Consider the following 15,216-nt stretch of genomic DNA (forward strand, 5'->3'; position numbering starts at 1 on the left):
ACCTGGTGGTCTAGAGGGCTTTCGGGGCAGGAGCAATCTTCCTACGCTCCTGCCCCGTGCAGATCGCCATGAGGAAATGGCTGTAGGGAGTTCCCGACGTCGTCTCGAGAGACTACGGGAACTCCCAGCAGCCATTTCCTCATTTGCGATCTGCACGGGGCAGGAGTGTAAGAAGATCGCTCCTGCCCCGAAAGCCCTCTAGACCACCAGGTAAGGCCGGAAAGGCGGCAGGGAGGAAAAAAAGATGGATTTTTTTAAACATTAAGACTGTTTTTTTAATTTTCCCCCTCCCCAGAAAAAAAAATTGCGATTATATGAAATCGCGAGTGCAGGAACCGCAAATGGGGAGGGGGAAGTGTAAGATAAAATGTCAATAGAATACAGATGATATAAAGTGAAGAATATATATTTTAGTGCAATTAAAAATTATCCTCTCCCAGTTTTAACTGGTCACTAGATCACATAGGGGCTATTTTACTAAAGTGTATTAGATTTTGTAGCTACCGAGACTTAACCCAGGAAATAACCTCACAGCAGCTGCGAAACTAACCCGGCATCTATTGGGGGTGTTCTCAGCATTTTGTTTTACCGGGCCTGCATTAAAATGCCAAGGTGGTAAGTGGGACTGGCAAACTGCAGAAAGTCCAGTTAGCACATGGTATTTGCCTTGCACTACCTGCAAAATGTTGCTCTACCAACTTACAAAAAAAAGCTCTTAGAGGCAGATTCAAGAAAGTGCTTAAAAAATTATGCGCAAAATATTTAGGTACTAAATACCAATTCTATCATGGCAATTGCGCCTAAAATCGCCATTATGGAATAGAGCATAAGTCGCCACATGCTCCAAATTTTAGGCACAAGCACTTAAGAAAATAAGAATAGCCATACTGGGTCAGACCAATGGTCCATCTTGCCCAGTATCCTGTTCATACATTGGCCAATCCTGGTCACAAGTATCCGGCAGACACCCAAATAGTAGCAACATTCTAGAATCCCAAAGAGTAACAAGATTCCGGAATCCCGAAGAGTGGCAACATTCCACGCTACCACTCCAGGGCAAGCAGTGGCTTCCCCCATGCCATATCAAAGCTGGTGTAAATACTGGTGTTTAAAGTTGGCAATTGCATGTGTAAGTGATAGTACAGTGTTTCCCCGTGAATTCATGGTTCGTGAATTGCGGACTCGCTCATTCGTGGTCTGCTCCGACCGCCTCTTCCTGTAGTAAAGTTAGGCTACACCAATCAGGAGCTGCATGCCAAAGCAGCTCATGATTGGTGTAGCCCGACTTTACTACAGGAAGAGGCGGTCGGAGCAGGCCACAAATGATTTTCTTCACCCGCTGGCGCTCCAGCTGCCCTCTCCTGCCTCCCCTTCCTTTTGACAGGGGAAAAACCGCATTTGCGATTTTTAGAAATTTGTGGGGGTTCCTGGAACGGAACCCCCATGAATTTTGGGGGAGTACTGTATTCTATAACTTCCATGTGTAACTGTAAGACACATTCCTTATCTGTCCATGTGCACGTCCCCTTCGTAGTTGCGCGCTACAGCATTTAGACGCTAAGTTTATAGAATAGGGTCTAAGTGCAGTTACGACTGTAATTACAAATTAATGTCAAATTAGCACTAATTAACACCACTTAAGGGCCAGTGGCGTAGTGAGGGTGGGGCAGTGGCACCCCTTCCTGCCCCCCTACCACACTTGTGCACCCCTTCTCTGTATCTTTTTAACTTCATCGCCAGCAGCCACCAACTTACTGCCCATATCAGCTTCAGTGCTCTTTCTGATGTCACTTCCTAGGAGAGGGTTCCGGAAGTGACATCAGAGAGAACTCTGAAGCCAACGTGGGCAGTAAGTTGGTGGCTGCTGGCACTGAAGTTAAAAAAGGTACAGGGGGAGGAAAGGGGGCGTGTGCGTGGCAGGGGAAGGAGTGGTGGTGGGTGGAGAGGAAGAGGGTTGCCGGGGCGGACTATCCCTCTGCTTAAGGCCAATTGGTGCCTAGTTTAACAATTATAGAATAGTGACAATTGTCACTATTCTATAATTTGTGTGTGCAAATTTGCACACTAGTTAGAAATTTGGATACACAGCTTTACAGAATTTGGGGGTTAATGCACATTTTACCACACAGTAACTGCTAAAACACCCCAAAACCCATTAATGTGGCTGTGCACTAGCAGGTGCCATGTGTTAAATTCAGGGTTGTAGCGAGCCATGTGCTGACAATGAGGCCGCACAGGGTACAAGGGAGGCAGGGGCTCCAAAATTGTGTCCTGTCCATTGCCTTCCCTCCTTGGCTGTGACACAGTGGGTGGGATAGAAGTTCTGGGGTGGGGGGATATGTTTCTAGCTTAGGATGATCCTGGCTAAACTGCCTGTTAAATGTTTAATGCACTTTTGTAATAAGGCTTTGTAGAGTCTGAATTGCACCTACTAATTCCAGTTGACGTTAAAATGCTGCCTGTTGCTCTGAAGACTTCTGCATACCAGCCCAAGTCATAAGTTGGGCATCACTTGTCAATAAAAGCCACTGAGATCCTAACTCATAGGCACCGTTATGCATGATTGTCAATCATCTGCTAGGCACCATTTATAGAATCGCACCTAGTGGAGCCTAAGCGGTCTTAGGTACTGGTAGGCGTTGAATCCTTAGGCGCTCTGCCATTTAGACTAGGGTTTTCTTGGCCTAAATGAGTGTGCCAAAGTCAAACCACACCCAAAACCCATCCTGAATCTGTCCCTAACCACACCTACATGCTGGTAGGTGCCTCGGTGTAGGAGCCTACCTCATTGTGGTAGGCGCCTACTGAGTTAAGCACCTACTGACTAATAAAATTTAATTAAATTGTTTTTTTAATGACACTTTCAATTATCGATGCCAATTAAACCAATTAAGACAATTAAGTTAAGCATCATTTTATTGAATCTGGGTCTGAGTGCTCATTACAAAATGCTTTCCACTCAGTATAGCTGGTCGAGTTTTGGATAACGTGTGAAACTTACCATAGAGCTGCCAGATCCGGACTTTGTCTTCATAAGGCAGGTCATACTTAAGTGGGTCTCCCACTGGGCCTTGGTAGTATGGTCTCATGATAGACTCTAGAGCTGAGATGTGGGTCAAGCCAATTGAATGGCCAAACTCATGGACTGCCACAGCAAAGAGATCCATCCCATGAGCATCTATAATAAAACCCAACAAAGTCATAAGGTGGTATAGAATGAAATCATGTCAACGGATTAAATTCCTCTGGATTTTACCAGCCTTAGGATCCATTCAGGTGAAAAGCTTGGTACAGTGGTTAAAGCATTGGTCCATAATATAGTAGAAGGCCTAGAACATGAGTTTAAAATTTCCCTCTTCTATGCCCCTCCCCCCCAAGTGTTCTCCTTTGGACCTCACTGAAACAAGGAGTTTCTTAATTTAACTTTCTCAGGGTTCAAGCTAATTTGGTCAGATCAAAGCAAGATTTACACTGATCTATTTTCTTGCTGTTGATGAATGACAGTGCATGAAAAGTGCTTGGCCAAATTCTGCCTTCCCTCATGTTTTGCAGGGAGCCTGGCTTAATTTATTTGATTATTGGCTGAGGGAGGGAGAGAGAGGATAGAGCAATCTTGAAGCCTGATTCATTTTTGTGAGTCACACTGTCTCTCATTTCATCAGTCCATCTCCCCGTTTTGCTGATTTTTTTGCTTTCTGAATTTTTTAAAATTTTTATTTATGGCTCAACAGCTTTTGTGTTTTGATAAGCAATGCCTGACAATGAGATGCAGAGTTTCTTCAGATTTAATATTAATGCTACTGTATGAGGGAATATTTTGCCTTTATTTAAAAAAAATCCCCCCCAACAACCAACCACCACACAGAGGGCATGGGAAATGTGCCAGGAAATGGAACAGCATATAAAAGTGTACTCTCCGATCTGTCCTGTTTGCCTCAGTATTGAGCAGGTCTTAGCTGTTCTTTCAGCTGTGCTGTCACCTCGCACTGGAGCAAGAATTCTTTGTCCAGACCTTGGGATACACTAGGCTAGTCTGGTTTTCAAGATATACACAATAAATATGCATTAGATAAATTTGCACATATTGCCCCTATCATATGAAAATCTATCTCATGCATCTTCACTGGAGATATCCTGAAAACCCGACTGCCTGGGCTGAGAACATCTGCACTAGATTAATATGGATGTCGTCTGTTTATGTTTCTCCAGCAAGATGAATTGGGATCTAGTCTACCTGTTCAAAAAGTTGGTCATGGAGATCTAGTCTATATAGACCCGTTGATGCGGTTTTCCCAGAAATGCCTAGTAGAGAATGACATGGGGATAAATTTTTCCCCGTCCCCATGGGAACTCATTTTCCTGTCCCTGCCCCATTCCTGCAAGTTCCATCCTCATCTGCACAAGCTTCAAACACTTTAAAATCATAAGTAGCAACATTTTAGAGCTCAGATTGTGATGTCATAATGCCTCATTCCACCAATGCCTAAGCTCTGTCCTCATCTGCACAAGCCTCAAACACTTTAAAATCATAAGTAGCAACATTCTAGAGCTCAGATTGTGATGTCATAATGCCTCATTCCACCAATGCCCAAGCTCTGTCCTCATCTGCAGAAGCCTCAGACCCTTTAAAATCCTAAGTAGCAACATTCTAGAGCTCAGATTGTGATGTCATAATGCCTCATTCCACCAATGCCTAAGCTCTGTCCTCATCTGCACAAGCCTCAAACACTTTAAAATCATAAATGTTCGAGGCTTGTGCGGTTAAGGCAGAACTTACAGGAATGGGGCAGGGACAGGGACAGGGACAAAACTCACAAGGATGGGACAGGGAAATTGAGTTTCTGCAGGGACGGGAACAAATTTGTCTCCGTGTCATTCTCTAATGCCTAGCTTCTTGATTGTAAACCACATAGAACTCTTTGGGGGTAATTGTGGGGTAGGAGTGCTTAATGTAATGTCATGAAAAGTCTTGCTCTACGAAGGGCTGACTGAACCCTGCCGGAGTCTCCACTCTCAAGTCAGGCACCCCTGCAGCTACCACCCGGCATTTGTTGATATCGGGAGGGGAGGATCTCTCTCTCTCGGGATTTAAACAGCTGTGAGCCTCCATCTCAACCTGTTTTAACTTTATTAGAGAAGGATGACTCCATTTCCATAATAGGTTTGGATTCAACTTCTCCACAACTGACTGATCTGGACCCAAAAAGTGCCTTAACTGGAAAACAATCTGTTTTTGTATCTCCTGTTCAATGCCTACAGGACCTACTATTAGGCCCGAGATGGGTGATAAAATTGTTACGCTACGAGATGTTTGCACTGTAGTGAACAGAATAGAAAATTCATGACAGGGCACAGTGGGGCACAGTGGTCAATTTTCAACTGAAATAACAAGTAAAATGGGTGAACAAGAAACTCAATTGGCTTTAATGGGGGAAAGTATGGACAAAGTGGAAGCATCTGTTTCTGTAATGCAATCTTGTGTTGCATCTAATGTGAAGGATAATACCTTATTACATTTACAGATGGCAAAGATGGAAAACGCTATGAGATCTTGGAAACTCAGATTTCTGAATTTTCCTGTCTCATTATCTTTCTCCTTTGGAATTACTGAAAATATATTTGAAGGATATACTTTGTTATACTCAGGTAGAAAGTTTTTCTCCTGACAATCTTTATTATATACCTAGTGGTTCCAAAATGATTTTAGAAGAGGGGGGGGGGAGATCAATTAGTGTCACCTGATAGTTTAAATATCTCCCAATTCTTAGAATCGTCAAAAGATTTTATAGCCAAAAGAGCAACATTGTTGGTCACTTTGAGGACGGGAATAGAGAAACAAGCTATCCTCAAATTATATTTTCTTAATATAAATGCCCTTTTTGTGGTCAACAGATAAATATCTTTCCAGATGTCTTTAAACAGACGCAATACAGGAGGAAGCAGTTCCTGCAGCTCAAGACTTGTGTCTTGGCTGTGGGAGCTTTGTTTTTTCTTAAGTTTCCATGCAAATGTTTAGTGACTTATCAGAACAGTAGGTATATTTTTGTAGAAATTTTTCTTCAAGACAAACCTAAATTAGATATATTGCCTGTAACTAATGCAGAGGTTGAGACTGAGTGAAAAGTAGAATGGTCCATTTATAAATAATAAAAAAGGTCTTGCTCTACGTGTGTGAAAACGAATGTGACAAACTCCAAATATATTCGGATCAGTTCCTGTAGCTATTCATAGCAGTTTTTCTTTTTTTAAAATAAATCTTTATTGATTTTCAAGTAGTAGCAGTGCAATACATATGAATCTGAACGTATAACAAATCAAGAAAAGCACTTTGAACTTACAAATATTCAAAAGCAATCTTTCCCCCCACCCCCTTTACTTAATCAATATTATAAATGCAATTATTCTTCCAATAACCCACTCTTATTTAAAGTAGTAATGCATTCTCACCCCCTCCCTCCCACCCTGGATGTGTAAAGAAATCAGACAAAAATTAAAGAGAAATGACAACTATATAGAAGCAATAAAAGATGCCAATAGGCCCCACACCAAGTTAAATACATTACTATGCCACAATATTTCAGCATTCATTTTTTCATATTTGTAGCTGGAGCATAAATTCGCCCACCAAAAAGGGAAGTTAAGGCGATCATAGTTCTTCCAATTCCGTTATTATCTGCATGGCTATTCCCGTCATAATTAAGAAAAGCTGGCATTTTGTTCATAGCAGCTTTTCAAAAAAAGCATTGATAGTTCCCAAACATAAAAAGGCTCCCCACTAAGGTTTTTCTTCATTCCTACATCTTCTCATTCAGATCCAACATTATCCAGAAGCTAAACGGTATTAGAAATCAAAGGGTTAAAAAATCCCAAAATGTACTCCAGTAGGTCCAGCCCTCACTGAGCAGCTCATGGGACCTGAAGTATACAAGATAGGCTGGACCAGCAATCAAAACAAGCAAAGTCCTTCAAATCTCTCAGCTTGGGAATACCTCCAGGGAGAGAGACAGAAAAAGCTCATTACAGAAGAGAGAAAAAGGCAGAGAGTCACTTTCAAAAAGAGAGAGGAATTAGTTGCTGAGGAAATTAGGTGGCTGGGACAGTGGGATATCAGTGCAACAGTGTAGGGTGATGAGCAGATTGGCTGATTGAGGTAGCTAAGTCTAAAAGGCAGCCAGCGTGAATTCTGGTGAAGCTGTCAGGTCTGATGTGGCAGTCTGGGTCTTTTCTGCGTTCCTGGAGCATCTCTGGGCAATTGTCTGTTACATAATATCAGGGTGATGAGGGCTTCAGGTGATTATACTACTGCAACATCATTTACCTGGGATCCTATAAAAACACCATCAAACGCTTAAGAATGGTCCAAAATGCGGCTGTTCGCCTCATTTACGATCTCAAAAAATACGACCATGTAAGCCCCTATTACACCAAACTCCACTGGCTTCCAGTAGAGGCAAGAATCATCTTTAAGTTCGCCTGCCTCTGCTTCAAAACTCTAACCGGCTCTTCTCCTATCTACCTGTCTGAGCACCTTGAAATAGCAGGCCCCCTCCCGCACACGAAAAGCCTACCTGTTCACCTTTCCCTCCCTAAAAGGCTGCCTCTACAAGAGATTCCTCGATAGATCCCTAGCATTCCAAGCGGGCAAATGGAACAATTGCCTAACCGCCCTCATCTCCAACTCTCCGCCCTACCAATTGTTCAAGAAGTCATTAAAAACCTATCTCTTTAACAAATTCCTCTAACTCCCATCCCCCTCCCCTGCCCTTGATATGCCTCCAAACTCTGAACCCTCCTACCTTGCCAAGCCACTATATGGCCTCTCATAATCGATTCTGTTTATCTAAACGGTCTGTCCTTGTTACACCTATATATTATATGTCTTATCATTGCCATGTTTGTAACTTCGCTGTAAATGTACAGTCTCTTCCTCTGTTAACCGCATTGAACTTCCATGGTATTGCGGTATACAAGAATAAAGTTATTATTATTATTATGGGCAAGCTAAATTGGTCCTGCTTTTTCTGCCTTAGATCTCACTATTTGCTGCTTTTCTTCAAGATGCAATCAATGGACATTAAAAAAAATCTTCTTTGTCTAGGGGTTTGACAAATTTATCACTTAGTTGAGTATTTTTAAGATTGTAATCATATTTTTTACTTTTATAGTACGATTTTATTTTTATGGTATGAATGTATTTTGCTGACTGTCCAGTTTCTTATGGTGTAAACCGCCTAGAACTTTTGTTAATGACGGTATAAAGGAATAAATTTATTATTATTATTATGTAGGAAAACATGAATTAAAAAAATGTCGTTATTGAATTTCATAAAATGCAATAATTCAACACAACAATTAATCTAATGGCATTTAAGCCCTTCCCCCCCAACAAAATTGTAAAAGTAGACATATTGGGAGTACAAACCAGAAAGACAAGTCAATTAGCATATATTCTACAATAGTCATCTAAAAAAGCCCAAACCCTCTTTAAATATCAAACTGAACATCACCTAACAGCAGTATCTTCTTCAAATTTACACATAAGACAGACTCCAGCCCACCATGCAGGAAAAGAAAGAACTGTACTGTTTTTCTATTCTGATAAAAAATGCTGAATTGTTAGACCCATAAGAACATCAAATAATTTGGCCTTATATTTTTTAACTAAATGCGATAAGATAGTAGAACGCAAAATTTTTGTTTCAATGTATGCACTCACTAAACAAAAGCACATCCCTAGCCTGGCTCTGATAACCAACTAGCTCTTTTTTCTGTCTTGGTTTTCCCAAAATCTAAAAGACAACAAAATGGCCCATTATAATGGTAGCAGTGCTATGCAGATACATGGACCAATAAGATTTTACTTAACAACAGATAAACTGACCAATAAGATTTTACAGTATAATGGCAGCAGTGCCGTGCAGATACATGGACCAATAAGATTTTACTTAACAACAGATAAACTGACCAATAAGATTTTACAGTATAATGGCAGCAGTACCGTGCAGATACATGGACCAATGAGATTTTACATAATAACAGATAAACTGACCAATAAGATTTTACAGTATAATAGCAGCTCTGCAGCAATGCCTTTGAGATATACAAACCAATAAGGTTTTACATTAGAATAGCAGCACTGCCGTGCAAATACATGGACCAATAAGAAAATGTTTCAGCTTTTTTCTTTCCTCTGAACTTTCAGCATTTTTTTTTCTGCTAAATGTGAGGAAGAGAGATTTGGAAGAATTGGTTGGGTTGTTTAGCCAGGGGTGTAGGAATGTGTAGAGTTACAAGATTGCTTCTTTAAAAAAAAAACAACAGAGTATACATGGCCACGCCCCATTATGCCCCAGCCTAGGATTATCAGACGTCTGGATTTCCCTGGACATGTCTTCCTTTTCGAGGACATGTTTGGGGGTCCGGACAGCTTTTCAAAACCTGGCACTTTGGGTTTTGAAAAGCTTCCCGTCAAAATTGTGGTGGGGAGGGGCATGCGCAAATGCTGTCTGGGGGGCAGGGCTAGGGGCAGAACAGGGTATGACACAGGCGGAACGGGGCAGGCCAGGGGGCGTGGCCATGGGTCCGGATTTTCCTTTGGGTTAAAATCTGGTAACCCTAACTCAGCCCCGTCCCATCTCACATTCTTTCAGAGCAATTCTGGTGCCCAGAGGAAGGTGCTACTTATACTATCAAAGACGCCATTATATGACAGCGAGACATTTGTGTGCATTAGGCACCAGTGGCGTGTGGTGACATTTACAACAAGGGAATCCTTAAATAAGCCAAACAAGATAGGGCTGAAAGGAATCAATATAGCATTTCCGATCCTCACAAAAACAACAAAAAGAGCTCAGCATCCCCAACACCATAGAACATCAAGGTATCAAAAAAATCTGAACAAGCCAAATTACTACAGATCGCTAAATAGAAACTTCATGCAAACAGAATACCTGGTCCCGATTACACTAACAGAGCATAGATACCAAATACAAAATAACTGATCAAAAACTAGGAAAAGAAATATGTAGACAGGAAATTAAACTGAAATCTCATGAAGCCAGTCTAATATGTAGCACACCAGAGAAATATCTTTGTGGGGGAGAGGAGGGGCAGGGAGAGCAAACAGAGAGAGAGAGAGAGAGAAAAAAAGACCATGTCATGGCAGTGGTGGAGATTCACTGAATTCCTTGAAGGCCTTGACCTAGGGTTGCCAGATTTTCCTTTCGGAAAATCCGTACCCCTTTAGCCCCGCCCCCAGGCCCGCTTAATTATGCCCACCCCCATCTTAATCCTGCCCCCAAGCCCGCCCTAGCCCCGTCCCCTGCTCTTGTCGGGCAGGGAAGAAGTTCGCGCGTGCACGGACGCTATGTGATGACATCATGCGCATGTGACAGCCGTGCATGCATGGACTTCCTCCTTGCCCGACACAGTTTTTCACTGTGCCGGGTTTTGAAAAGCCATCCGGACCCCCGGATATGTCCTCAAAAGAAGGACATGTCTGGGGAAATCCAGATGTCTGGTAACCCTACCTTGACCACACAAAATTGCTAGGCACTATTCTATAATGTAGGTCCTTTGGCATTTAGGTGCTATTTGCAAGGGGGCAGGCCATAGGTGTGTTTCCCAGTTACACTCATGGTATATAGAATACATGTTACGTACCATTTGGCACATCTAGGCGTGCCAACTTACTCCTGCCACTGACATGGTGTGCTGACTTATGTTACCATTCTGTAATGGAATCTTGGAGCCAAGATGCTATTATAGATATCACACTAAGGGCATGGTCTCAGTGCACCTAGGCTGAGGCACCTATAGGGGAAAAGAGCTGTGACTTAGGTCTCTGATTTACATATTTCCCAGAATCCTGTGTGGTGTAAAGCCTTGAATGGTTTCAGTTCTCAGGCTGAACTATTCCGGTGGAATATAAATAAAAAGGAAGAATAACAAGTCCTACAACGCTCTTACCATGACATACCTGATGATCTAAAGGTCCAAGACTCATCATCATCAAAGTGTGTGTCTCCGGCAGTGTGGTGCTCCCCGGGGAAAAATGCATGTGCCACCGTGCCACCAGGCCCGTCAAATGGGTAGCCGTCGTTGTGGTCTGCTTTGGAGAAGTCAATCTGGATATCCGCATTATTCCCGGCCACTTCGTGGAAGTTGAGTGGGGTGATGTCGCTCCAAACTTTTAGGGCGTAGTACATTAGGGCCCGGATGGTATCGTGACCCAGGTGGGAATCTTTGGGGAAAGCTCGGACTCTTTGACCAAAAAAGAAGAAAAAAGACAAAGGCTGAGAACACAGCATAACTTGAATAAATTATTGGTATTGTGTTACTGAGAAAAGCTCTTTCTGCTGTCTAGAATGTGCAAAGTGTCATATCAAAATGACACTCAATGCACTGGCTCTGTTTAATAAAATACTGTATTATTTCCTGGCATAATTTCATGCCAGTGACTGGTAGTTGCCTCTCTTCCTTGGGTCCTGACCTTTATGAATATGTGTTTGATAGGGAACAACAGAGGAATGCAGATACCAAAACTAGAAACTCCCCCCCTCCCCCACTGATTCTGCCTCACAATGACTGAACTGGAAAGAGCTGATATTCAAAATTATTTAACATTACATTACATTCGTGATTTCTATTCCGCCATTATCTTGCGGTTCAAGGTGGATTACATAAGAATTGTCATAATATTACTAAATACATAGGTGGATTATATTAGAATTGCCGTGGTATTAGGAAATACAAAGGGTTAGTTTGAGCGTTTTAGGTTTGCTAAGGAGTAGATAGTATTGTAGGTGAAGCTTGGGACAGATCTGGATGTATTATATAGGTTTTATGTATTTTTTTGAAGAGTAGGATTTTTGTTTCTCTTTTGAAGGTTGTCATACAGTTTTCTTTGTTTGACATTTTTGGTTGGCTGGTGTGTGAATAGTGTGTGTTCTCCTGTGTCTGGTTGAGGTGGATTGAATTAGTCGGTTGTTCCAGTAGGTTGGGCTGTCTCTCTCTATAGGTTTAAATAGTAGGCAATGGAATTTGAAGTGTATTCTTACCTGTATTGGGAGCCAGTGTGAGTCGTGGTATGCCTCTGTGATGTGGTCGCATTTTTTCAGTGAAGAGATGAGTCTTAGGGCTGTGTTTTATCATGGTCGCTAGGCAGGGAAGGTAAAGTATGTTGCAGTAGTCCATTAGGCCAAGGATTAGAGATTGTACCAAAAGTTGGAATTGTTTTTTGTTGAAGAATTTTCAAACTTGTCTTAGGTTTCTCACAGTGGCGAATGATGTTTGATTCGCCCGTTCTCCCCCCCCCCATGGCCTTGTCATCTTTGGCATCGCTTGCTTTGAAATTTAGGTTTATATGCTATAAAATAGGGCAGAGGCGTGCATAACTCTTAATTCCTGCTAATTAATTACAGTAAGGTAGAAAGGTAGAAAGTTGCATCCACTGGAAACTATCCCCAGATTTGATATAGGTCACCCAAAGTTAGGCACTCACTTTTGGGCATGGATTTACAATCCGTGTGAAAACTAATTTGCTAATTAGGTACTAACAATCAATAATTGATGTTAACATGCACTTAATTAGCAGTAATTAGGAGTTACGCACGCCTCTGCCCTATTTTATAATATGTAAACCTAAATTTCAAAGCAAGCAAGGCCAAAGATGGCAAGGCCATGGGGGAGCACGGGCGAATCAAAGGCATTTCCAGAATATAGGCGCGGTGTTCACAGAATACCTGCATTTGCGCATCCAACTGCCATTAGTTGGGAATGACTATTTATGCCAGACTTTGGCAGGTGTAAATAAGCTCAAATTAAAGTACCAAATGTTCACTATGCTAGAATTCTATCAAGCCTGTTCCATGCAGAATGCCCTTTACAAAATATAAGCTTAGCGCAGATAATCCTAGTGCCTAACTTTGGGTGGCATTTATTGAAACTAGCCCTAGGTAAGCCCTGATGTGACAGAAGAACCCTGGTTTTGACTTCTCTACGAGTCCTGCTCACTTTTTATTGGCTTTTAGAATTTGTGCAGACGCTTCATCTTTAAAGTGTCTTTTTCCCAGCATTGGAGTGACACCTAGTGGACCTATAAACCACACTCCTGAGGAAGGCCTCCATTAGGAGGCTAAAACACGGACCGTATTGGGTCATTGATTATAATAATAATAATAATAACAGCTTATATACCGCATACCGTGAAGTTCTTTGCGGTTTACAAAGATTAAGCAAAGGTACAAATTGATTGACTTTAAGAGGGGAGGAAGAAAGAGGGTTAATAGGACAGGAAATCCATTTTTGAGGAGAGAGTGAAGGCTGACATGGTCTATCCCACTCCCCACTTGCTTTTTTTCTTGTTTGAATTTATGTGGGGTTTCTGTTCCCTCTCTTTTGTTCTATAAAAGAACCCTTGGATCATGACCTGGACGGAACTGTGGAGAATGAAGAAGTTCCGATTACCAAGGACATTCCAATTCCCATAGATAGAAACGTGAAGGAAAAATGGCATAGTGGTAATGTAAGAAAATAGAAGAACAGCATTAGTTCCACAAATGCTGGTACCAAGGCCTATGCTATACGTTGTATGGAAAGAGAGAGAAGATCCTCAGGTACCAAACAATACAGTTAGAGATCAAGACAATATGGCGGAAAGATCCATAAACAATCTTGACTGTATTGGGTGTCAATGATTAAAAAGAATTTCTGAGTGAACCTCGATATATGAAGTACTTTTCTGCATGAAAGAGGAGCAGGACTTGGTGTGATTGTATGTGACCTTAATGTGGTCAAACAAGTAGAAAAGTCAACAGTCAAAGTCAGAAAGTTGCTTGGGTTAGAGGAATGGCAACGGGACAAAGGAAGTAATAGTGCCTCTCTATACAGTAAGCCTCTGATGAGTCCTCATTTAGAGTCCTGGAGACTACACCTTCAACAAGGCATAAACAAGATGGAGTCAGTACAGACAGTGGCTACTAAAATGGTCAGTGGTCTTCATCATGAAGCATATGGGGATTAGGGTTACCAGATTTTCCTTTGGGAAAATCCGGACCCATGACCATACCCACAGGACCGCTCAGTTCCACCTCTGTTTCGCCCTATTCTGAACCGTCACCAGACAGCATTCGCACATGCGCGGACAAGATGCAATGATGTCACTCGCATGCCGCGCATGCGTGTGACATCACCGTGTTGCATCCATGCATGCGTGGATGCCCCTTCCCGACGCGATTATGTCGGGAGGCTTTTCAAAAACCGGACAAAGTGCTGGGTTTTGAAAAGCCATCCGGACATGCCTTCAAAAGAAGGACAAGTCTGGGAAAATCCAGATGTCTGGTAACCTTAATGGGGACAGACAAAGATTTCAATATGTATACTGTGGAAAAACAGCTGAAGAGTATCTTTCAACTGAAAGGAAGCTCTAGAATGAGGGGGCATAGGATGAAGGTGAAAGAGGACAGACTCAGGAGTAATCAAAGGAAATACTTTGGATGCATGGAATGGCCTCCCGATGGAGGTGATGGAGATAAAGACTATCTGAAGTTAAGAAAACTTGGGACAAATACTTAGGATCTCTAAGGGGCAGGAAGGGATGGTAGATGGTATGGATGGACAGACTGAATAGGCCTTATAGTCTTTATCTGTCTTTGGATCTTTTTTTCTGTTTCTGAACTCCAGAACAGTCCATGTATTGATGAGCATTAGCAGTGAATCTGAAAGATTGAGATCATCTCAAGGATACCCAACATGGGGGTAGGATTCATTCTTGTCTTGATAGGTGCAAAATTAACCCTTCTGAAGACATAGCCCCTGACAGCCTCTGGGAGAAATGATTCCCATGAGGTAAGGTTACAAGAACTAGCTGTAAGGCAATTGACCCTCATGTTGCAGCATTACAGGGACTGCTCCTGGGAAAGTGCCCTGTGAAGTTACGAAATGTCAGTGCCTTGTGGTAGATGTGTTGGTTCACCTGATTTAAATCTGTACACCAGTGGTACAGCTCTTAAGACTTCTATCATGAACCCTCAAGTCTGACAAATGAATTCCTATCTGATAAATGAAGAGATAGAAGTGGCAAAAGGATTTATTCCAGGTTCCAAGTCAGAACCTGGAACAAGAAATCGATGCTCATTTAATGAAAACACTTTTTCATGTTCTGTAACGCTGAGAAGTAGGGATGAACGTTAAGAGAAAAGCTGATACCCGGCAATC

At 42.1% G+C, this 15,216-nt stretch overlaps 1 protein-coding gene across 2 annotated transcripts in view; it reads right to left on the minus strand.

Annotated features, from left to right (window-relative positions):
- MMP17 (matrix metallopeptidase 17) overlaps positions 1-15,216 on the minus strand; it is a 191,786-nt gene that overhangs the window by 24,359 nt on the left and 152,211 nt on the right. For both annotated transcript variants that reach the window (XM_033953675.1, XM_033953676.1), the window contains exons 4-5: positions 10,979-11,262; positions 3,002-3,178 (exon numbers count right to left, since the gene is read on the minus strand). In XM_033953675.1, coding sequence (XP_033809566.1) covers positions 3,002-3,178; positions 10,979-11,262 — 461 coding nt within the window. The remainder of the gene's footprint in view (positions 1-3,001; positions 3,179-10,978; positions 11,263-15,216) is intronic.

This window comes from Geotrypetes seraphini, chromosome 8 (assembly GCF_902459505.1).
Source record: "Geotrypetes seraphini chromosome 8, aGeoSer1.1, whole genome shotgun sequence".
NCBI classification, from domain to species: Eukaryota; Metazoa; Chordata; class Amphibia; order Gymnophiona; family Dermophiidae; genus Geotrypetes; species Geotrypetes seraphini.